The following is a 22861-nucleotide window of genomic DNA, read 5'->3' as shown; positions in this document are numbered from 1 at the left end:
TCAGCATCTTCATTCTGAGGTTTTCTGTTAATGTCCAGCTAAATTCCTGCTCCAAACATTTTCATTTCTGCGTCTCATCAGGTGGAGTACGACGGTCTGACGGGTCACATCGAGTTCAACAGCAAAGGCCAGAGGACAAATTACACCCTGAAGATCCTGGAGAAGCACCCCGGGGGCCATAAAGAGGTCAGAGGTCAAATGGGGTCAAGTGGGAGGCATAAAGGTCAGAGGTTAAGTCAGCTTTGAGGGCCCTGTTTAAGCCTGATTTATACTTCTTGGCGTGGCCTTGTACCTAAGGAGAAGCTACAGAGGAAGCCTGACGTGCACCTCCTCAAAAATGTAACTAAGCATCGAAATGACGCAACCACAAGCCCCGTGATTGGGCCGCTGGGTAAAAAAAACAAACATTTTTGTACCAAATCGTTGCCAATGTATTTGTGTAATTTAAAGCCTTTGCAGGAGTTTGATTGGATTTTTTCGGTAATTAGAAACAAGAACTTACTAAATATCGGGGGCCTCTGACTTCTAGAATCATTTGGATCGTTTGAGATGCTCACCTTGTGACAGCCCTTTTGGAAACTTCTGTTCACACAACTTCACGTATAGATTCTTAAAATGATTTTCTCCTGAGCTCATGTAGAGCGTCGATTTCATAACGTTCAGGTTTACAGCCACAGCATCGATCGTCTGGCTGGGAGCAGTTCTCTCATTGACTCGTCAATTCAAAGTGATGTTGATCATGTGGGTTGATCGTGTCGCTTTACGACCTCGGAAGGAAATTCAAAGGTTAGAGGTCAACTGCGGTCACCAGAGGGGTCAAGCAGACGCACGGGCCGGCAGTAAAAAGCGATGCAGTGTCGGGGAATCTCGTTTTATTTTTTATAAAGACTTTGACTTTGTTATTTCTGTTTCTCTTTCTGGTAAAATAATCGTCTTCGTCTTTAACAAAAATGAATCACACACTTAGAATATCAGTCCGTCAGTGACTTAAACCATGACCCCTAGTGGACGTACCATGACCCGGCATTTTTGTCCAAAAGGATTATATGATGCAACCACTACAGCTGGTTTCACAGCTGGTTTAACCATCCCTCTGAGTGAATCTGAATAAGAAGGCGACAAAATGAACGATGGGCCGCATGTGTAAGAGAAAGGAGTCGTGTTCTGTGTTGGCGCCGCAGCAGAGAAAAGTTGTGTCACACAGTAAACAAAGAGGCGATGAGACAGATGGGAGCGAGTGGATGTGATTAAGGAGGGGAGAGTTTTCCTCATCACCCACCGTCGGGGAAGGAGTGGCCCCTGCTCTTTATCTTCTTGTCCTTTGGGAGGTGGCGTAGCATCCTAACTGCTAATAAATACCCAAACAAACAGGAGGTGAGGTCAGGTGAGGTCAGCGGACAGGGGTTGGTTTCAGGTCAGCACATGGTCGTTAATGTGCTTCAGTTTGTATTTATGACCTTATTTAACCTGCTGAATGAGGCGGGAGGATACGGACCCTCCTTCATTGATTCAACCATCGATTGTGGAGTGAGGAATATTTATCTTCTGCTGATGTCTGTCTCTGAGCCTCTTATTACACACTTATTTTCATTTGTCCTCATTGTCTGTTGTATTCGTCCGCTGTGCTGCTTTGTTCAGAATCGTCTTTCTCTTTTTTTGCTGCACATTTGTTCACAAACTGCGACAAGTGCAACGCCTTTAACAACATGAACCAGGTGTCCTGATGGTCATGTATTTACTCTCAGACTTTTATTAAGACTCTCATAAATGTTTTAAGACTAAATTCTTGATGTGTTAAATCATCCTCACATCTTCCTCCCCTTACACGTCTTTGTCCTCCTCCTCTTCTTCCTGATTGGACAGATTGGTACCTGGTACTCCAACAACACGTTGATCATGAACTCAACTTCTCTGGACCTCAACGCCTCAGAGACGCTGGCTAACAAGACGCTAATTGTCACCACAATCCTGGTAAAAAAAAAAAATCTGTCATACAAACGTTTCTAAGGCAGTGTGAAAAGTCCCTCACAGGTTAATGAATGCTTTTGCTCCCACCCTGCAGGAGAACCCGTACGTGATGCGAAAGTCAAACTACCAGGACTACCGGGGAAACGATCAGTACGAGGGTTTCTGCGTGGACATGCTGCGGGAGCTGGCCGACATCTTGAAGTTCTCCTTCAAGATCAAGCTGGTGGACGACGGGCTGTACGGAGCGCCGGAGCCCAACGGCAGCTGGACGGGGATGGTGGGAGAGCTGATCAACAGGGTGAGTGGAGAGGGGGGCGACAATGAGCCAGTCGACTAACGTTTGTCTTTAGGAAGAACCAAAGGAGCCTCAGTGTGAAGGACAGTCTTCAGATGATTCACATTTTAGTGAGTCCAGTTTTGTTTTTTTTGGAGTCATTGTAGATAGAAATTAAACGATATTCCAAACTTCTGACCCACATGCACAGCATGATATAGATGAACGTGTTTCTTCCACTGAAAAATAAAAAAAGGAGTTCTCGTTGAGCCCATCAGCTGAGGAGGCTAATAACAAGTAAGCTGGTCACTGGAGTTACTTAAAGGTTGTCCACACTCGCACAAATCTCCTGAAAAGGTCCTGAAGTTTTCAGGTTGAGCTGCATGTGTGAACACAAAACAGCCCTGTGAGGCTCAGACTTTCTCCAGAGCTTCTCCTGCCAGATTACACCAGATTACACCTATTGTCTCAAAAGCAAGTTTGAGACAATATATCCCTGTGCCTACATGTACCAGGATGCATTTCACCGAAGCAACCTGCCTTTCTGTCTGAATTTTCTGCTGTTTTTAATGAAGCCGAAGCGACGTGAATTGACTCCCCCCCCCCCGTGTGACAGGGAGAGCCTCCCGCGAGAGCAGATTTGGTCTTTATTTTGGGACGTGATCAGCCGTGTTTGATCGTTCAGTTTATAGACACAATTTTGATTGTAGTAACCGTTCTTGGATGACTTTATAGAAGATATAAATCTTGACATTTCATGAATTAAAGATTTAAATGACTACAATCATTAAATGTTACTAGATTCCAAGAATGTCTCACTTTCTAAGTTTGAACTCCGTGTTATCCAAAAGTTCAACCAAACCGAAAAAAAAGTCTGAAACTATGAACCCAATTTTCTCATGTCTAGGTGTTAAAACTGAAATTGGAGACAACACACACACACACACACACACACACACACACACCGATTGCCGACACTTCTCCTTATCGTCTATTCTCTTTCTCAGCTTTGTCGCAGGCAGTTCTCCTCACAGCTTTAATTAGACTCAACTTGACTTAAAATGAGCCACTTTCCCTGAGAAAACAACGAACGGGGAAAATTGAGCTTCAGCTGAGACACTTAATGCCTTTTCAGTGTGTGTGTGCGTGTGTGTATGTGTGCGTGTGTTTGGTCATGCTGTTCTGGGTCGCGCTCCTTGCTAACGCTCCAACGCCCGTTTTAATTGGCCGACTCGTGTTGCAGTTAAGGGTGCACTCGTTGTCAGCAGTTCGCAGCACGCGTCCTGTAGCTCTGCTGCAGTCAGACACACACACCGAACCACTGGGTCATTTCAACATGTGCACCACGTGAGTGCTGCTGCAGTTGAAGGTGTTCTTCATCTCAAAACTTTTTGCTCTGTGATTTTTTTTTTTTTTTTGGCGGATGAATCTGATAAGTGGGTGAAGTGGCCACAGCGGTAAAAGCCTACAGGTGGAGTAGGAAGCCAGGAGGAGGGAGAGGGTGCACAGCTGTCAGACAGGACTAGACGGTCTCTGAGACTGTGAACACGTCTTAGCTGTTTCCTGCAAACGTTTCTCTCCTTCATATCTAAGACTTATCGTACACATGTGCCCACTGTTACCATGACGATTTCAGATGCTGAATGCTATTTTGTGCAATTGGGGAGAAAGCCTGAAGCAGGGGAATCAGCTCGTGTCTCTGCTCTCTCTGCACACCGCACAACAAACAAGGCGCGAGAAATCAGCGGTGTGACTCAGATATTGTTTGGATTTGTTTCCTTTTGTTCCTGTAATCCAGAACTCTGCTGAGATCAGCGTCCCAAAGTTGTCAGAGTTTATCGTTGTCTCAGTTTAATCCATTTCAGGATCCTCAGTTTAGTTTTAGAACTAACTGTTTTGAAAATTTTATCCAATGTGACTATTACTTCTCAACAACTGGGCCCGGAAGGATGTGAGATTAACAGCGCTGTGTGTGTGTGTGTGTGTGTGTGTGTGTGTGTGTGTGTGTGTGTGTGTGTGTGTGTGTGTGTGTGTGTGTGTGTGTGTGTGTGTGTGTGTGCGTGTGCGTGTGTGTGCGTGTGAGCAGATCTGAGTGCTTGGTTTCTTCTTTGTGATGCTGCTTTCAGAGATAAGTGTGTTCCGCAAGGTGGAAATGTGCTTCCTTTCCGCTCTGAACACAGCATTAGAAGGCCACGAGGTCCTCACAAGTATAGCAGAGCAATGCAGTGTGTGTGGTGTGAGAAAGCTGTTCCACATAATGTTAAAACTGCACACACACACACACACACACAGAGACACACAGACACACACACAACCACCCACTCTGTGAGTTAGCTACACATAACGGTGATGGTAATGATGATGGTAGCTGACGATTGTGTCTGTGTGAGATCTAGTGTGTGTGCACGTGGATGGGCATGTATGTGTGCGTGTGAGTGTGCATGCGTGCGTGTGTGTGTGTGTGTGTGTGTGTGTGTGTGGGCATGTGTGTGTCAAAAAAAGGGAAATTGGGAACACAAGCAGGCCATTAACGGGCTAATCAAAAGCCTTTTTTTACTAATTATAGAGAGCACTTTCAATTACACAGCAGGAGTCCTCAGCATGAACATACACACAGAGACACACACAGAGACACACACAGACACAGACACAGACACACACACCAGCAGGTATTCACTTTTATCTGAAGCCAGAGGCTCTTTGTGTGTTTTATGCAAATCTGTGAAAAATTACGGACGCTCTTCATCTCTCTCGCTCTTTTTGCCCTTTACCTTGATCTACCATCTTGTTCACACACACACACACATGCACCCACATACACACACACACACTCACTTTCTCTTTTTTTAACCATTTATATGTGACCTTCTCTAACCCCTCGCTGTTTTCTCATCGGAAATTTCAGAGGTGGAATTTTTAAATCAACTCTACGCTTTCAAACGCATACACTCACCTACACACGCACATGCACACACCCTCATCTACACACACACACACACACACACTCACACTCCACGAGGCCCAGGAGTCTGATGAAAGTGGTTGAAATTCATCGAACAAGCGTCTCCTCGTTAATCAATTAGGTGTTAATTAAGGAGTGGAGGGGAGTCTGGGGTCCAGATAAACGCTCCTCTATGGATCCACTCTGAGCGCCTCCGAGTGCTCCGCCTTAATGAGATTATCTTTCACCCTTAAACTCACTCTGCTGTGTTTACCCACTGAGGTTAATGCCCCACTCTGATGTGGGAAAAAAAAAACGGAAAAAGACACCTGAAATGTTACTAATCATACAAAGCAGATGAAGTGTTTAAATAAAATGATTTCTTCAGTCTACATTCAGCAGCAGAGCGACAGGGTCAGGTCATAACGGGGGGGTCTATCATGTCGGGGGTCAAAGACTGCTGCTGGCACGTTAACATGCAAAGAATAGCACATTTAAGCATCCAACGTCTGAGGTAAATAAAATGGTTATTGTACAAAGCCTTTTCTCACCTGAGGGTCCAAATGTGATTCATTTAAGTGATGCAATTACAGAAAGTTCCAGTCCATACATCAGGAGTTCAGGGTGTAATTTAAAGTGTGTGCTATGTGATTTACACGGTGGCCATGCAGGCGGGAACAAAAGCTGCTCACTAACAGCTTTAGTTCTCTGCGGTCCCCTGAGAGCTGCACAATAACAACCCTGTGTTAACTTCTAATGCAATCAGTCACAATTGTGCCCTGGACAATGACTGCAGTACAATAAATATCTATTTTTCATTAAAAGCCTCGGCACAGAAAGTTCAAACGTTCGAACGAAGGTGATGCCTTTAATCGGCGCTCCTGTGGATGAAAAATCAGAAGGTCAGTCCGAGATAATGGACTGAACATTAGTCACTTAACACGATGAAACATCGACATGAAACTTGGAAACGTCTTACAACGTTCAGTAATGTTGAGATTAGCCAGAGCACGATAACCGCAGGAGGACGATCGTTTCACACGGTAACGAGGACTTTTGTGTTCACGCCCAAAGTTTGTCACAAAGAGAAGCTTGATTCTTTGCCCTCAGCTCCAAAAAATGATACGACGTTTGTCCCGTCAGCATCATTTTATTTATTTATTCTTTTTTTATTTTTCAGTCAGGCTATGATGCATGACAAGGACAAAGTCGTTTGTTGGCGGTGGTAACAGTGAGTCAGTTATGTTCTGTTTGAGCGTAGCTATAGCGACCTTAATCCCGGCTCATACCATTGTATAAAACTTGTGCTGTAATGTGAACTCACACTGTATGACTGAATCGTTTACGATGCACCCCAGTTAACGATTAATGAGCTCACACTGTACGACCTGATTGTCGAACACGACCTGAGAGCTCAAACTGTACGGGTTAAATCAGGATGAAGTCAGATCTGTGGATTTCAGTCGTCTCATATGCACGGCTAAAATCCAGACGACGGCAAAAACTCTCTCTCTCTCTCTGTCTCTGTCTCCGTCTCTCTCTGTCTCTGTCTCTCTCTCTCTCTCTCTGTCTCTGTCTCCGTCTCTCTGTCTCTGTCTCTCTCTCGCTCTATCTCTCTCTGTCTCTGTCTCCGTCTCTCTCTCTCTCTGTCTCTCTCTCTCTCTCTCTCGCTCTATCTCTCTCTGTCTCTGTCTCCGTCTCTCTCTCTCTCTCTCGCTCTCTCTCTGTCTCTGTCTCTCTCTCTCTCTCTGTCTCTGTCTCCGTCTCCCTCTCTCTCTCTCTCTCTTTCTCTCTGTCTCTGTCTCCGTCTCTCTCTCTCTCTCTCTCTCTGTCTCTGTCTCTCTCTCTCTCTCGCTCTATCTCTCTCTCTGTCTCTGTCTCCGTCTCTCTCTCTCTGTCTCTGTCTCTGTCTCTCTCTCTCTCTCTCTGTCTCTCTCTCCCTCTCTCTCACACACACACACACACACATTATCACAAATAATCACTAACAAACACAGGCTAACTAGCGGCTGAATCATAACAAGCTTCAGCACTGCAGATATTTCCAGCCAACCATTCTTTCACAATAGGAGGCATGTCTGCAGTTGCCATGGTGATTTCAGACGCTGACTGTCAGTTTTTGGTCAGGAAAAAGTCACAATGTTGTGATTGGCCGTTGTGCCTCAGTGAACACTGAAACATTAACCATATGTGATCAGGATGAAGTTCGACCAGACGTCTCAATTTGAGTCTAAATCTAAATCAGCTTGTGATAGTAACGAGGACGCCGGCTTGATGTGACCACTGCATGATTTTATATGTGATATTGTAAACATTGGTTTTGGTGTCAGTGGGCTCTCAGGAGACGCTCAATCCCTCTCTCTGTCTGTGTGTGTTTGCAGAAAGCCGACCTGGCCGTCGCTGGTTTCACCATCACCTCGGAGAGAGAGAAAGTCATCGACTTCTCCAAACCCTTCATGACTCTGGGGATCAGCATCCTGTACCGGGTCCACCTGGTAACCGCACCTTGGTTTTATTTATTTCATTATCTGTGAGCTGATTCTACGTGTCAGTCTGCAGGTCATGACTTTTACTTTTGCTCCTGTAGAACCAGTCGACGTGCGGTGAGTTTAGAGAAAGATTTGAACTGAAGGCAGGACGATGAGTTTATACCAAGGAGGGTTACGGCCACAAAAATAAATGTACAGGAATAAAGTTTTTTTAAGATTAAAGTCAGAAATAAGTCATAAATCTGCAAAAGTTTATGTCATTATTTTAGTCCATAGTTATATCAGAGGAGCAGAAACAGCCTGTATGAAAATGAGGAATAATCATTTTAACCATAACCTAATTTAAATCCATTTACAAATTTAATATCGTAAATTAACAACTTTATTCATGTACATTTACAACTTTGATCTAGAAATTTTAGATTTTTTGGTTTTGAATGTGACCATAATACTCTTTAAAACATTCTCTCCAGGCAAAAAGGACTGTCATGGTGCATTATTGGAATTGTAGGATCGACAGCTTTGAGTTTGAGCTGAAAAAAGTGTTTTTGTTCGTGTAAGAAATTCCTCTAGAATGTTTCTGCAGTCAAAAACAATAAGCAGTTACAAAACAGAATGTTTAATTTATAATTCAGAAGTTTTAATTTATAATTCAGAAGTTTTAATTTACAACACTTTTGTTTTTTATTCTCATCAACGAGAGCACAGAGCATTTAGTTTTTAATTCTTCATCACAAAGTCTGTTTCTGTTACTCAGAGCTGCAGTGATGGAAAACTTTAATGAATCGTCTTACTGGTAAAATAATCTTTTCATTATTAAAACACAGCGTCAATCCTCATTCAGTATTTAGGGGCTCTGTTTGTACGAGTGACTTATGGAAATTCAGAACGCACAGAAAGAAAACTCGTCTGTCCAATAATGAATCCACCAGTATCATCTGTCCATTTAGAACGAGCTCTACACTTTTGTCCCTTCAGAGATCCTGTAGAAATGCTGATTTAGTGTTTCCAGTGCTCTGATTGGTCAGTAGTCTGGCTGCAGGTTGTATCTCAGGTGTAGGTTAGGTGTAGGCTGTCTGATTAGAGGCTAAACGCTTTGATAGTAACAACCCAGGATCTCCTCTTAAATAAGTTAGACGCCCTCCTGTTCAGTGTTGCCAGATCTTGCGAGAGAAACAAGCATCCAGGTCTTTAGCCATAGTTTGCTTGGAAAACGTTAGCGTCAGTCCATAAATCCCACAACTTTGTAGTCATTGCAGAGGTCCAAGCAGGCTTTGGCTGTGTGCAGGAAAAAACAGTGTGGACATCAAAAGCAGGTGAAACACAATCTGCCATGACGGCCGCCATCTGCGGTCAGCTGATTTATTCATCTCTATAAACCAAAATGTACGTATTACTGCAGCTTAATGTGTCCACTGGAGGCCATGGTACTTCTCCAGCTGCTTTAAACAAAGACCAGAGCACGAAAAGGACGTTTTGGATCATTTTTCGCTACCTGCCTTGAAGGGTTGACCTTCACCCTCAGAGGCATTGTGACCTTCGAATGGAAGCCACTGGGTTCAGAGATCGATGTTTCCTCAAAGCTCATATTTGGTAGAAAAGGCCCACGGACCATTCTGTGGCGAGTTGTGAGTGAGGCTGTGCTGGTGCCGTGTTTCCAGGAGGTAGTTGATTAAGTGTTTGCTATAATTTGGGCGAGAGTTCCTGGAGTACATGAAGAATAGATGTAAAAACAGAGAGCACAGCTGTGGAGCAGATTGCGCTCGTTTTGTAAAGCTCAGCAGGCTGTTTATTTTCCTCCAATAAGACCTTGAAGACGCTGATAAAAGCTTGTTTAACTTCTCCGCTCTGCCTGCAGACTTTGCAAATGAAACAACAGCGTGTTTGCACCTGTTGACATCTCCTGTCTGTCTCCCTCGCTCTCGCTCTCGCTCTCTCCGTCTGCTCCGTGATTTGATGAATTCAGAGAGAAAACGCTGCAGACACAGCAGCAGACGCCTCCTCTGCAGCGCCGTGCTGGAGGCAACAACAAACCCCCGCCTGCTCTGGTCAAACAGTCAAACTGAGAGATCAGGATGAAGAAACAGCAAATATTCCTGCGACCAGAGAGATCACACTGGGAGGGGAGGGGGGGTGAAAGAAGAGCGGAGGACACAGAATAAGGGCATGTTTCTTCTTCTGTGCTGGAGGAAAAGGATGCGAGTCCATCAAGGGGAAGGTGACAGGAGCAGTGGCTTGAAAAATATTAGTTTTTCCGCCTCTGAGGGAGGATCGGTGACTCTGCCTCCATGACTGGAATAAGAAACATGGACGCCGCTTGTCTGCACTTCCTGTGAGTGTGACCGAGGCCGGCTCAGGTTGGATATTTTGGTGAACAGACTGCAAACAGGCCAGCAGGGACGTTTGTGTATTTGCATAGCAGACAGAGGAAGGACAGCATGTAAAGTGTGAATGCTGGGAAGTCACAAACAAGCGACAGATTACTTCTGTTTCCAAAGAGCAGAAAACAATGAAACTCTGGACGGGTAATGTTTGTGTTCTGTGTCAGTGAACGCAACTTGAATAAATAAACTTAGCGTGTTTGAAAAAGGATGATGGACACATAATGAGAGAAATCTACCTGAGAATATGATGAAATGCAAACAAAATCTGTGCAAGAAGCTTTGTGAAGCTGCTTCAGTCACGACTGAATCCACCTTTAAACATTATTTCATTCTTTATGTCGAGAGTCTGAAACATGATAGGTGGACTTAACTCACACACAGAGATCGAGTGAGGAATGATTTCATCTATTCCAGGAGCTTTTTCATCTAAAATCACGGGGGAGTCTTTTTCAGCTTTGCATCCCATGTGATGTGAATGTGATGGAAACGTTTGTGATGAGCGAGCTCTTAGAAAGTCGTCCAAACGAGACCGCTATAGCCTTGAAGCCACTGTGAATCACCTCAGTGCTGTATTTCCCATCATCAGACCTGCCTCTGTCTGCGTCAGATCACAGAGGGCTGCTCAGTACTGTTCTCTTGGCTTCTGCCATCCTGGATGTCGAGGAAGTCCCCACCGAAAATCCCTGTTAAGTCATGCGCGTCAAAATCCTCCTTTAAGGAGTCCAAACGAGGCTGCTAGCCTTGTAGATACTACGAACGATCTCTGTGCTTTAAAGAGGACATATTATCCCCCTTCTCCACCTTTTCAAACAGTCCCCTGTGGTCAAAATATAACATGAATCAAGCACCAGAGGAGGTTTGTGACCCTGTATAAACCAGCTCTGTCACACAGCAAAATCAGTGAAAAGTGTTAATTTAACTCTTTTTGGACAGTTGGTACCTTAACAATAACTAAGTGTTACTATTGACTCTTTTTGGAGTTCAAATTTAACACCAGGTAACACTGGCCAGTGTCACTTTTGCTCAACACTGCAATGTAGTGTTAGAAATTCACTCTTTCTATTAAAAGTGTTACCCCCATATTAACACTGTGAGGTGTAAACATTGCTTTAATGAATTACTAAAAAAATACACTAACAAAAAGATCATGTTTGATTAAAACACTTTTAAAACAGTGTAGAGATAGTGTGTACAATTTTGTACATTTGTAAAACATTCAGCAATATGAAACAATGTATGCTCTCTCATTTTCATTACAATATTACTTATCAGTCCTGGAAATGATGCCTGGAAGCTCACGTGAGCCATCATAGGTGTTGAGTTGGACTGTCTTCAGTCTCCATGCAAGACAACCTGTATTGGCCGATCTGTTCCTGCTCATGCATGCACACACATATACAAAAAGACAAACCAAAGACACAGCAAAAAACACACACATAAAACATTTAGTTAATACTCTTATAGCACAACTGCATAAAGATAGCGTAGCAACATGCTGTCGGACAAGTCGTGAACGAGCAAGGCAGCGTACCAAACATGAACCATTCACTGTCTTACATCTTTCTGCTGTTTAACGGAAATAATGCTGGTTTTAGTCTTACTAACAGGAGATATCATACCAACACTCACACAGCAAACTTAGCATACTTATCTTAATAAACAGTTCATTGGGACAATATCTCTGAAATATTTCTCATAGCTATGGTCCTTGCCATCAAATGTAAGATGAAGCAAGATGAAATCATTGAGTAAGTAAGCTACATATGAGGAGAATAAGATGACTAGCTAGATATTGCAGCATAAAATAAGCTAACAGTGTTACAGTGGTTAATATTTGGTTAATATATATATACATATATAATTTTTTTTTTTTCTTATCGGCCAACGTCAAGCTAAATCCAGAAGTCAACACAGTCTGCAGTCTTCATGACTTCTGTCGGTGTGTGTTTGATTATGGGGGCAGGGCGGGATAAATAACACAGAGTCACATCCAGCTTCAGAGTTCAGAGTGAAAAATGTAGTGACACTTACAGATTTGATTAATTGACACTTTAAATGCAATGAGCCCCCTCTGAGTTTTCTCAGTAGACATCACTCTTCTGTAGAGAGAATAAAATGGCGGACCCGGGCAAAAATGTTGTTCTAGGCTAGGGGTGGAGTCCATGGGTGGAGATATCAGGGGAGGGGAGGGGATTTTCTTTTTAACCAGAATCCCACTGTGATGTCACAAGGAGAGCACATTTGAAACAGAGCATTTTTCTCTGTGTTGTAAGATTTATGCAGACCACAAACAAAGGACTGGATGGGTTTATTTCACATTTTGTGGGTCGGTAGAGGCTACCCAAATATATGTTCAAAACGCTACAAGTGGATTCTTCATTATGTGTACCCTTTAAGCTTCCAGGCTGAGTGCTAACTGAGCTAGTGGTTGCGGTTTTCCAGGATAACCCCCAGATTGCTTCCTCGACTCTTAGCAATCAGAGTGAAATCTGACACTGTGTCTTTTATGTGTCTCTTGTCTCTAGTAAGCCGGAGAACATTTAGCTGCACCCTGATATAAGCAAACACTGTGGCTCGTAACGCTTGGCTCAGTAAAACATCAATGTGGAGCTTTTAGACCTGTAATGATTAAACTCGGCGTCGGTGAGCAGCAGCTGGTCCGAGCAGTGTGAATGTGAATCTAATGACAATAAATGTTAATAAAACATTTATTTAATTTGTCGTTAAAACATAATGATGCGTCTCCTCCGAGTGCAGCCGATGATGTGCTGCAGAGAGATACTGTACATCTGCAGCTCATCAGTATTCACCTCCACCATCTGTCCTCTGCGTTTGATCCAGTCCACTGTGATCCACTCCGCCATCACTCAGCTGTTTAATGTGAGGCCGTCCTCACACCGCAGAGCCTCATCTCCATCCTCTGAAGTGTTTACTTAAGGATTCAGCGGACTGAGAGGGAGCACATTTTAATCCTCAGAGCTGATTCAGGTGCACACAGAGAGCTGACAATCAAAGCAGAATCTGTAAAAAACATGGATGTAGTCGCTTGTTTGTTTCTGAAGAGGCGTCATGAAGCTCAGCGATCGCGGACGCCATATTGGAAATGCTGACTTGAACTAACTTCCACCTAAGCTTAAGAGATGGAGTTGAGGTGTGCAGAGTGAATGTCTTAGTTGCTGAAACACGTCCATCTAGCTCCTGTCAGCTAGATGGACGTGTTAGCTGTCAGTTGAGCTTCCTGGAAAACCGAATTATACAGAATTCATAGCCTTAAAGGTCTGATTAGTAAAATGTGTAGTGAGTGAAATGATAAAGTGACCTTACTATATGATCAGACATTAAGGAAACATGCTATGTTGAAGTGCTGGCTTCTCTGACAACAATGCAGCAGCCAGTATGTCCTCCTTCTAACTTTAGATTCTGGTCCTGAATGCTCTGGATTTATTTGGACCAGAGAAGGTAGGCGGTTTTAAGGCAACCCCACACGGCCGTTTTGGACGCCCCTCTGTTTTCCAGATATGAGACCAGTTATCAGGTCAAACCAACAGGTGTTGCAGCGATGGAAGCGGGCAAGAGAAGTGGTTCAGATAGAAGTGATTGTAACCGACCTAAAAAGCCTCTGCATGTTTCTAATACGAGCAGAAACGTGCTCAAACTAGGATCAATATTGGAGATGCTTTTGAAAAATGGAGAGAGGTTAGAACGCAGAAAGGTTTACAGACCGATGCAGAGCTGACTAAACACTGAAGCTTCAGTGTCCACCACATGACAACCTGGGTGAGCATCGACTCTATAGAGGAGGGGGCGGGGGGAGACACTGCTCCTTTATTATAATCAAGGCCGGTGAGTTATTACAAATATCAGCCCCTGTGCATTTTTTACCAATAAAGAAAGGAGCCATAAACACAAAAACTCTTTTTGTACCAGACTGCAGGCATGTTTATTTCTGCTGTAAAATTGACACTTTATTCACACTAGAGGAACTGCTTCTCTCTTCATAATTGGAGGTTTCCACTTGGATCAGAGTGAAATCTGACGACATGGTCAGAAAAACAGGACATCCAGGTCCAGTATTGTAGCCAGTATGTCGTTAACTAAAAACTCTAAACTGCTCTGATTGAGAGCAGTACTGGTGACCATTATACACAAAATTACGCAGACCGACTAACTGAGCATGCAGAGGAGAGTTACACACACACACACACACACACACACACACTCCCACACACACTTTGCTCACAAGCTAAAGTCCTGTATTCAAAATGTTTCTGAAGCTAATGAACAAATGTTTAAGCCAAAATAAACATCACGCACTCATTAAGCACAACAGTCCATTTCAGATTCATATTTGTTCTATAACATAAAATCCCTTTATTGTTGCAGCTGGGAAGGCTGGAGCTCATTTAAACTGATTATAAAGCGCTGAGAAGTTTAGTTCATAACAACACATTAGTGCTTATTTATTGATTAACATATTGGATTTAAAGTCTGAGCCTTTTTATTCCTGTAGCAGATTCTCATCAAACATAAACTCAGTGTGCTTCATGAAGTGGAGTAGAAATATAAAGTAGCGTCAGATGATCGTAGATAAAGTCTGTTTGACTCTTAATGGGACCGTTATTTACTAAATGAGCATCGTGCTGTATTAAAGAAGACTTAAAGGCACAGTATGTAAAATCCACCACCAGGGGGCTCTCGAACAAAACAATAACAAAAGATGACGCCGAGGCTTAAGGGGAATCATGGGAGTGATTCTCTCTGCCACTCCACCCCCGACCCCCCGGTGAAAATTTGCTCCGGGTTGACCGTAGTCGTGACGACCAGGTGAAACCGACCTGAGGAAGAGAATATGTTTACAGACGAGCTAATGTATCTGAGTATAATTTACATGAAGTTTTTATCACAGCAGCACATACAGCAACAGTACGGCAGCTTTCAGTAGCAGCCCACGCTTCCTTATGCAGCGGTCTTTGATGTAACATCTGGTGTTTCTATACAGCAACGATAAGCATGTTGTGTCTGTCATGGAGGCTGCCGCGAAGACATATGCTGCTACAACTATGAAATTACGGATTTCTCTGTCTTTGATAACTGTTTGAAATATTTGAGGTAATGTAAGTAGTCAACAAAAAATTATATATAACATGGGCTTAGTCCATTTTTAATTCATTTACATTTTTAATGTATACATTGTCATAAAATTCGACATATTTTACCTTTGACACTAGAGATCAAGACCATAAAGTCATTAGGACAAAGTTTACTGAGGGAATAAAAAAACTCACGGCCCCCTGCTGGCCATTAGAGAGACTGCAGGTTGAAGACACTTCAGCATTGGTTTCACTTTTGAAAATCAAGAGTTTTGGTTTAACGTGTGTGTCGTTACTTCACTCATTGTTTAGAAGTTTACACCTTAAATGATGTCACACATTTCTGCTCCGATCCGGTGTGGGAAATGGTTTAATCTGACGGGGTCCACGACAGGTTTGATGTTGTTTTTCCTCAGGACAATGCAGCTGTCAATCCACGAACAAGCCACGCAGTTTCTTCTTTATTTATGGAAGCAACCCATATTGCTGAGACAGTTAATTCAGCTTTTTATTAGTTTTATCTAATCTAATTAACACTCTGAATACACCACACACACAAATACACACACACACATACACACACACACACACACATGCGCGTGCATTTGATTTTGTGCAAGCTGTTGAACGTCACACAAACAAACAACATGTTTCTTTTTGTGACTCTCAAAGTACCTAAATAATAGATACAATCATGTCTGGAGGTATAAAGCGCTTTATGCACATTGTTAAACACACACACACACACACACACACACACTCAACTTGGATCTAAATAGCTGGCGAGCACACTTAAAGATGCTAATCTGTTTAATTGCTCGGGCTGTTGACTCGTGTGCACACATTAGTGAGGCGGCGTCGTGTTTATCAGCGGCTCTGCCCTCTGGTGATCAGCTCGGTGAATTTATGTCTGCTGCTGCTGCTGCCGCTCCCAATTCATTAGTGCTCGATATATTATCACTCCGCTGTTCCCTCCGTCACAGGCACAGGGAGCTATCATAGCACGTACAAGGACCTCTGACATCATCAGCAGCAGGGACAGGAAGTGACATCATTATTATTAAGAAAACATGTGACGCTCTGCACAGAATGACTCAGAGTCGACATGAACTAAACCGATGTGGTAGATGATTGAACAGCAGACATAACAGCTCTCTACAATGTTTAGAATTTGGTCTGCAGTATCCATTTTAAACACTAGGAGTCAGAGTTACATGTTGCTCAATTTATTATGAATGACCTCTTTAGCTTTATGTAACTTCTTCGTAGGTCAGGAAGCTGATGTCTCTTGTCTGGTTGATTTATGAATCTGATGATTCAGATCTGACGTCATGATGTTGATCGTTTGCAGCTGCTCTCTATTAAAGATGGCCATTCTAGGGGCGCTGGCAGTGCAGTGGTTAGTGCGCGCGCCCCATGTATGGAAGGTGTAGTCTTCCAAGCGGGCAGCCCAGGTTCAAATCCAACCTGTGGCTCCTTTCCTGCATGTCATTCCCTACTCTCTCTCTCTCTCCTTGATGTCCAACTCTATTCATTGTCCTATCTCTCAAATAAAGGCACAAAAAGTCCAATAATACATCTTTTAAAAAAAGAAAAAAAGATGGCTGTTCTTCTTTAAACAATGAAGGTCTAACACCCAAACATTGCTACCAATAAATATGAGACAGAATCCCGGAGTTTGCTTGCTGTTTTAATAAACACATAACTCTCCTATCTACATGTCTTAATAAATGTGCAAAGTAATTTTACTCTTCAATTTGAGTTTAAAAAATGTTAAAGTAGTTTTAACCCAACAGAGGATACCTGCTGGTAAGGTAACACAGAGAATATCACAAACATGAGATGAGGATTCATTGGACGTCCCCGTTCTTATCTGCTGACTTCTCCTTCAGCCTGTTTTTACGAGGCGTATTCATTCTGAACTTTTGGTAGAAGACGGAGAGATCAGGTTTTATGAAGTGGTTTAAAACCAGCATGAATAAAAAAAAAAAGAAACAGAGTTAAATGTCTCTTTAACAGCTTCAGTCATCTGCTGTGATAACGTCCAATGTGGGAGTTCTTCAATCCCTTTATCTGGTTTGTGTAGTTTTATTTGAATCACAGGTCTACATGCTGAGAAAACGAGGCGAGCTGGAGAGGATGAAAGAGGGAAACTACACAAATCCAGAGTGTGCTCGTCTGTCAGTCTCAAAGTGTAGGTTGAGTTTTTACAGCCGGAGACGCTGACAGCTGTGACTGACAGGTGGTAATTTAGTCGACTGAGCTTTGATGTGAGTGATGATGTTTAAAGTGATCACAAGCAGAGGGCAGGGTCTTCATCTACAGATTCATATCACAGCACTGCTCATAACATGAGTTACATATGTTTCTTCTAAGGTCATAAAAATGTTTTTTAAACTAGTTTAGTTTAGTTTGTGCCCTCCCCTCATGACTTGCAGAAGATACCTTTCCTTACTTATACTTTTATAGATTCATATTTGATATATGAATGAAATTGAACACCTTAAAGGTGCAGTATGTAGATAACGCCACCAGGGGGCAATCGAACAATAACAAAAGACGATGTTGAAGCTGATGGGGAATCATGGGAGTTCTCCCATGGTCACCAGTGCTGCACCATCATACAGCTAAACATGTTGGCTCTTTTATTTGCCTTTGCTGGAGTGCGCTATACTTCCTAGTGTTGTAGTCAAGACCACACCAGCTGAGACCAAAACATACCCGAGACCAGAGTGCTCCGAGACAAGACTGAGACATTTAGGGATCGAGACCGAGTCAAGGCCAAGACACGGCTAGACAAAGGCAGAAACAAGACCAAGACCATAAATATCACTGAAAAATCATCATCTGGTGTGCAAGGGGGCGTGTCACTCACTTAGACCAGAACACCGGGAAGGTTGCGTACGTAACCAGGGGATACAAATCAAATAATGAATGAATCGAAGTTATTCGTTCTTTCAAAAAGAGGCGTTTTATTTCTAGTCACAGTAATGACGTGGAGAAAGAGTCTGCCCAGTCTGAGACCGAGACAAGACAGAGTAAAAATGCTTTCAATTTAGAGACGGGACTGAAACTTTCAAAAAATGGTCTGGAGACCGATTTGGAGTACTACAACACTACTACCTCCCAAAAGGTACGAGGGTCAACCTGACCTTAACATCCAAATCTGATGAAGTCCTAAAAGTGTCCAGCAGGTCTGAACCTGAGTCTGATTGTCTTCATAGGAGTCTGATTTCACGTTTTACTGCCTTTCTTTGTCATCAGATTTTAAACATAATCAGAGAAAGTCAAGTTTTAGTTGCTGCTGATTTTAAAGAGTTAGTCCTTCATGGCCGTGACTCTTTTTGCAGAGATTTTATCCCCTTCAGCGTCAAGATAGAATAACTTGACTGCTGAGGTCAGTTTTGATGATGATGGTCGTCAGATGTTGAGCACTCTTTGCCTCTTCACAATCAGTGGTCTTGTTCATCATTAAAATGCTGCAGGCTGCTGATGTTCAGAGATCAGTGAAGCCAATCGAGTCCTTCCACAACAAACTGGGAAAACAGTTTCTGTTTTTTTGCTGGGGCGGTCAATTTTTTAACCCCCACCGCCTTCGAGGGCCGGCCACAGACACAAAATATTTCCATTACTTCACATCACCGCATCACGAATGAGCTTAAAGCCAACAGCCTGTTGACAATCTGAAAGGACAGAAACAAAAGTCTCTTTACTTGATCGCGCCCGGCTCCTTTTGCCTCAACTCCTGTCTTCGTTTACTGAGGTCAAGAGGGCATGATGGTCAAGTCACGCTGAGAGCGCCCTCTGCTGGATCAAACTGCAATCTACTTCAGACGGCCTGAAGTGCTGATAGATTGAGTATTTTGAATTTGACCAAGTGTGTGTTTTGTCGGTATTGTGTGTGTTTCAGGGCCGTAAACCGGGTTACTTCTCCTTCCTGGATCCCTTCTCTCCGGCTGTCTGGCTGTTCATGCTGCTGGCGTACCTCGCCGTCAGCTGCGTCCTCTTCCTCGCCGCCAGGTAACGCACCTGCCTCCATGTGTGTGTGTGTAAGAAAGAGAGAGAGAGAGTGTGCGTGTGTGCAGCCAGTCAGTAGGGGGAGCTCTAAATGTTTTGGCTTCACTTTTAGCAAGCTGTCATGTCGTCCATCTTAAATACAGTGTACGGTTGTGAGTCAAATAGTTGAAGCTAACCTTGTCGATTTTTTTGTTTTTTGATGTCATTTAAAAGTTTTAAAAAGGTTCAAGTGTCAATGTAGAGTTGGTCTAAATAAGTGTGTATCTCTGCGCCCTCAGACTCAGCCCCTACGAGTGGTACAACCCTCACCCGTGCCTGCGGGAGCGGCGGGATGTCCTGGAGAATCAGTACACGTTGGGGAACAGTCTGTGGTTCCCAGTGGGCGGCTTCATGCAGCAGGGATCAGAGATCATGCCCCGCGCTCTGTCAACACGCTGCGTCAGCGGAGTCTGGTAGGTTTTTACACCGACACAGTCAGCTTGTGTTTAAGACTCTGAACAAAAGTGTCCTCTAAGTTTCTGTTTTGGTCCCTCCACCTGCATGTATGTATGCCTCAGTGCTAGGATCAATATTGGAGATGCTTTTGAAAAATGGAGAGCGGTTAGAATGCAGAAAGGTTTACAGACTGATGCAGAGCTGGATAAACACTGAAGCTTCAGTGTCCACCACATGGCAACCTGCGTGAGCATGGACTCTAGAGAGGAGGGGGTGGGGGGAGACAGCTCTCTACAATGTTCACTCATTAATGAAGATAAAGAACAGTGGTTTGCTCTTCATGAATCTACATTTGTCAATCAAGTGTTTGGGGATAATAATCAGGGTATTTTACATCAGTTAGTTAAGCTGCAGCTGTTGAGGTTGCTGTTGCTAGTCGACAGGGGCGGTGTGGACCAGACCACCTGATTTCAGTTCGACCTGAGTGGTCTACACAGGTTATGAAGGCAGGATCCTTAGGCTGCGTCCTTGAAAGGAGGCTATGGGTGCGTTCGAATTGTCCCTCCTATCTCCTTTCACTATCCACTTTACCTTAACCCCGGAAGCATTTAAGTGGCGGCCATGATAAGAGCCGTTCGAATTCTCTAAAAGTTATGGAAAGGTGGGTCAGTGCTTCCTTTATAACCTCCTTTAGCATAGGATACACTGGACCATCCTTTACGAAAGGAGATGAGATATGCCGCCCCACAATTCCTTGCGGCCGCAACATTTAAGGCGAGTCGCGCATCCGACCGTTCACGTAAATGAACGATGATCGTAAAGTGACACAGATGATGTTTTATTCAACATATTTAATTCACTTAAGAATGCTTTGTGCAGTTGTACATTTGTATACTTAAAATATTATGTGTAGGTTATATCTTATATCTTTCATCATTAATGTAACAATTAATTTCATACAATCATATTTATGTTGATGTTGATTTCTGAGTGGACAGGAAGCTGATGGTTTCACTTTTGTTACTTGTAGCCTGGTAGTCTATATTACTTTTATTTCAATCCCAACCTTGTGGTAATTAGGATTATTTCACCGGTAAGAAGGCACAGGGGAGTTTTTTAGATGCGTTTTTTGTAGTCCATTTTCGGAACATTGTAGTTTCAACACGGCGGATTCACGTCATTAACCTCCGCCGGCCCGTCGCATTTAATGACGTCGCCTAGTGGAAAATGCGGTCGGATTGTCAGAGCAACGAGATCGCCTTTCCCTAAGTCCTTTATGAATTCTCCTAACATCTTTCCTTGACCTCATGACGTTTCCCCGGGGTTAAGGTAAAGTGGATAGTGAAAGGAGATAGGAGGGACAATTCGAATGCACCCTATCTCCGAATTGAGATGCAGCAATGCAGTCTAAAAGCTGAAGAAAGATATGTACACTGCCATCTAGTGGATAGGAGTTCAGTACTAATAACTAAAAATCAACACAGGCCGTCACAAAACATTTTGTTTTTTATCCTCGTATAATCCTTAAGCTGTCAGGGGAGACATTTCATTGTCACCATGAACTAAAAAATGTGACGGTGTATCTCCTCCTCTCTGCTCAGTGCTGCTCTCTGTCCATCCCTCCCTCATCGGAAACATTAGGTGAACATGAACAGATGGTGAACTGGCTCTCAGGTGAAACTGATGATGTCAGTTTCATTTCTCGTTTTCTTTCCGCTCCTCTGCCTCCTCTGGTCCTCCTCTCTCCTCCTCTGCTCTGTCTCTCCTCTTTTCCTTCCCTCCCTCCCTCGTTCCCAGTAGCTGCTGTCAGACAGATGGTGGAGGGAGACTGGAGGGACTGGAGGGTTCATCAGCATCTTTTCTCTGACAGCCTCGCCAGGCTGATAAAAACTCATGATGGCTGCCGCTCAAACTGCACACTCTGTTTCCTGAGTGGCTTGTTGGCGGGCGAGCCGGCCCGGGCTTTAGTTCTCAGACAAACTCCAATAACACTTTAATTTGAGATAAGTGTGTTGAGCATTTTATGGAAAATAACAATATACATTTTCTTCAATAATGAGGCCAATAAGGCATCTACACAGACGGGCTGGTTTTATCCAAGCAGGAAACTCTGAGGCGACATGAAGATGTGGCTCAGTTGGTAGAGTCGTCGCCTCTCAACCGGAAGGTCGAGGGTTCGATCCCCAGCTGAGCAACATGTCCAATGTGTCCTTGGGCAAGACACTTAACCCTGAATTGCTACCGCTGCTTCAGTGGCGGTGTATGAATGGAATTAGTTACTTCTGATGATACTATATAGCGATCGTTACCATCAGTGTGTGAAAGGGTATGCATGGGTGGGTGTGACAGGCGGTGTAAAAGCGTGTTGAGTAGTCGGAAGACTAGAAAAGCACTAGATAAGCTCAAGTCCAAGTCCAAGACACTGCCTAAAACTGCAGTTCCTCAAGTGGCCACTTGAGGTTGGCTCCAGAAGTGAGTCAATCCCCACAGAGCCCCATGTAATAATGTCCAACCATACAGAAGGAATGAACATGTTTATAGCCTCTCGATACCTCATTTATTTATTCATTATTCTTCTCATATCACAGTCCGTATAAGTAACTCACCTGTTAGAGGATATTCAGACTTAAAGTTAGGGACGTGATGGCTTTGAGTAACAGTAATAATCTGATTTGTATATTTATCTGCGGCTTTTGCTCTTACCTTAGATGTGAGCAAACAAAAGAGCCCCTTACCTTTTTTAGGGCCTTTGTCTACTCTTTTCATTGTTTGAGCTGGCGGCACCTTTTATCTTTACAAAAACAACCAATGCAGTGCAGCATGTTTTCACCGTGGGTGGACTCCTGTGGGCTCAGAAGACGTTTAGGTGCGGTGAGTTGTAGAAGTATGCCGCCTCCAGTCTGTGACACTTCCTAGTCTGCTCGCTCTCATTGGCTATTATGGGTATTCTGTTGGAGGCAGCCCGATTGACACCAAACACTTCAGAATTATTTGGACAAATAATCGGGTGCGACCAGCCTCGAATTGAAAGAGTACAGTCTACACCTGCTCATTTTCTGATGAAGTGTCTTGAGACAAAAATCTGTTATGGATTGGCGCTATACGAACAAGGATTGGTTGATTGAGCTACAATCTAATTTAGTTGGAAACATGATGGTCAACTAGATCCTGAGCAAGCTAATGGGCTAGCCACAGCTCCACCCTCTGTCCATATATGGTCATTCATGGCACTAATAACCTTGAATGGCGGTGGCCGTAATGCC

General features: G+C 43.5%; 1 protein-coding gene across 1 annotated transcript in view; it reads left to right on the top strand.

Moving 5' to 3' along the window:
• Positions 1-22861, top strand: part of LOC132990789 (glutamate receptor ionotropic, kainate 5-like) — a 180806-nt gene that overhangs the window by 145034 nt on the left and 12911 nt on the right. Inside the window, 6 exon segments of the mRNA XM_061059226.1 lie at positions 82-186; positions 1864-1971; positions 2063-2266; positions 7565-7678; positions 19057-19166; positions 19442-19615. Of these exon segments, the coding sequence (XP_060915209.1) occupies positions 82-186; positions 1864-1971; positions 2063-2266; positions 7565-7678; positions 19057-19166; positions 19442-19615 (815 nt within the window).

This window comes from Labrus mixtus, chromosome 16, assembly GCF_963584025.1.
Source record: "Labrus mixtus chromosome 16, fLabMix1.1, whole genome shotgun sequence".
Classification (NCBI taxonomy): Eukaryota; Metazoa; Chordata; class Actinopteri; order Labriformes; family Labridae; genus Labrus; species Labrus mixtus.
Note: the sequence above shows the minus strand (reverse complement) of the source record. Positions and strands in the feature narration are given on the sequence as shown.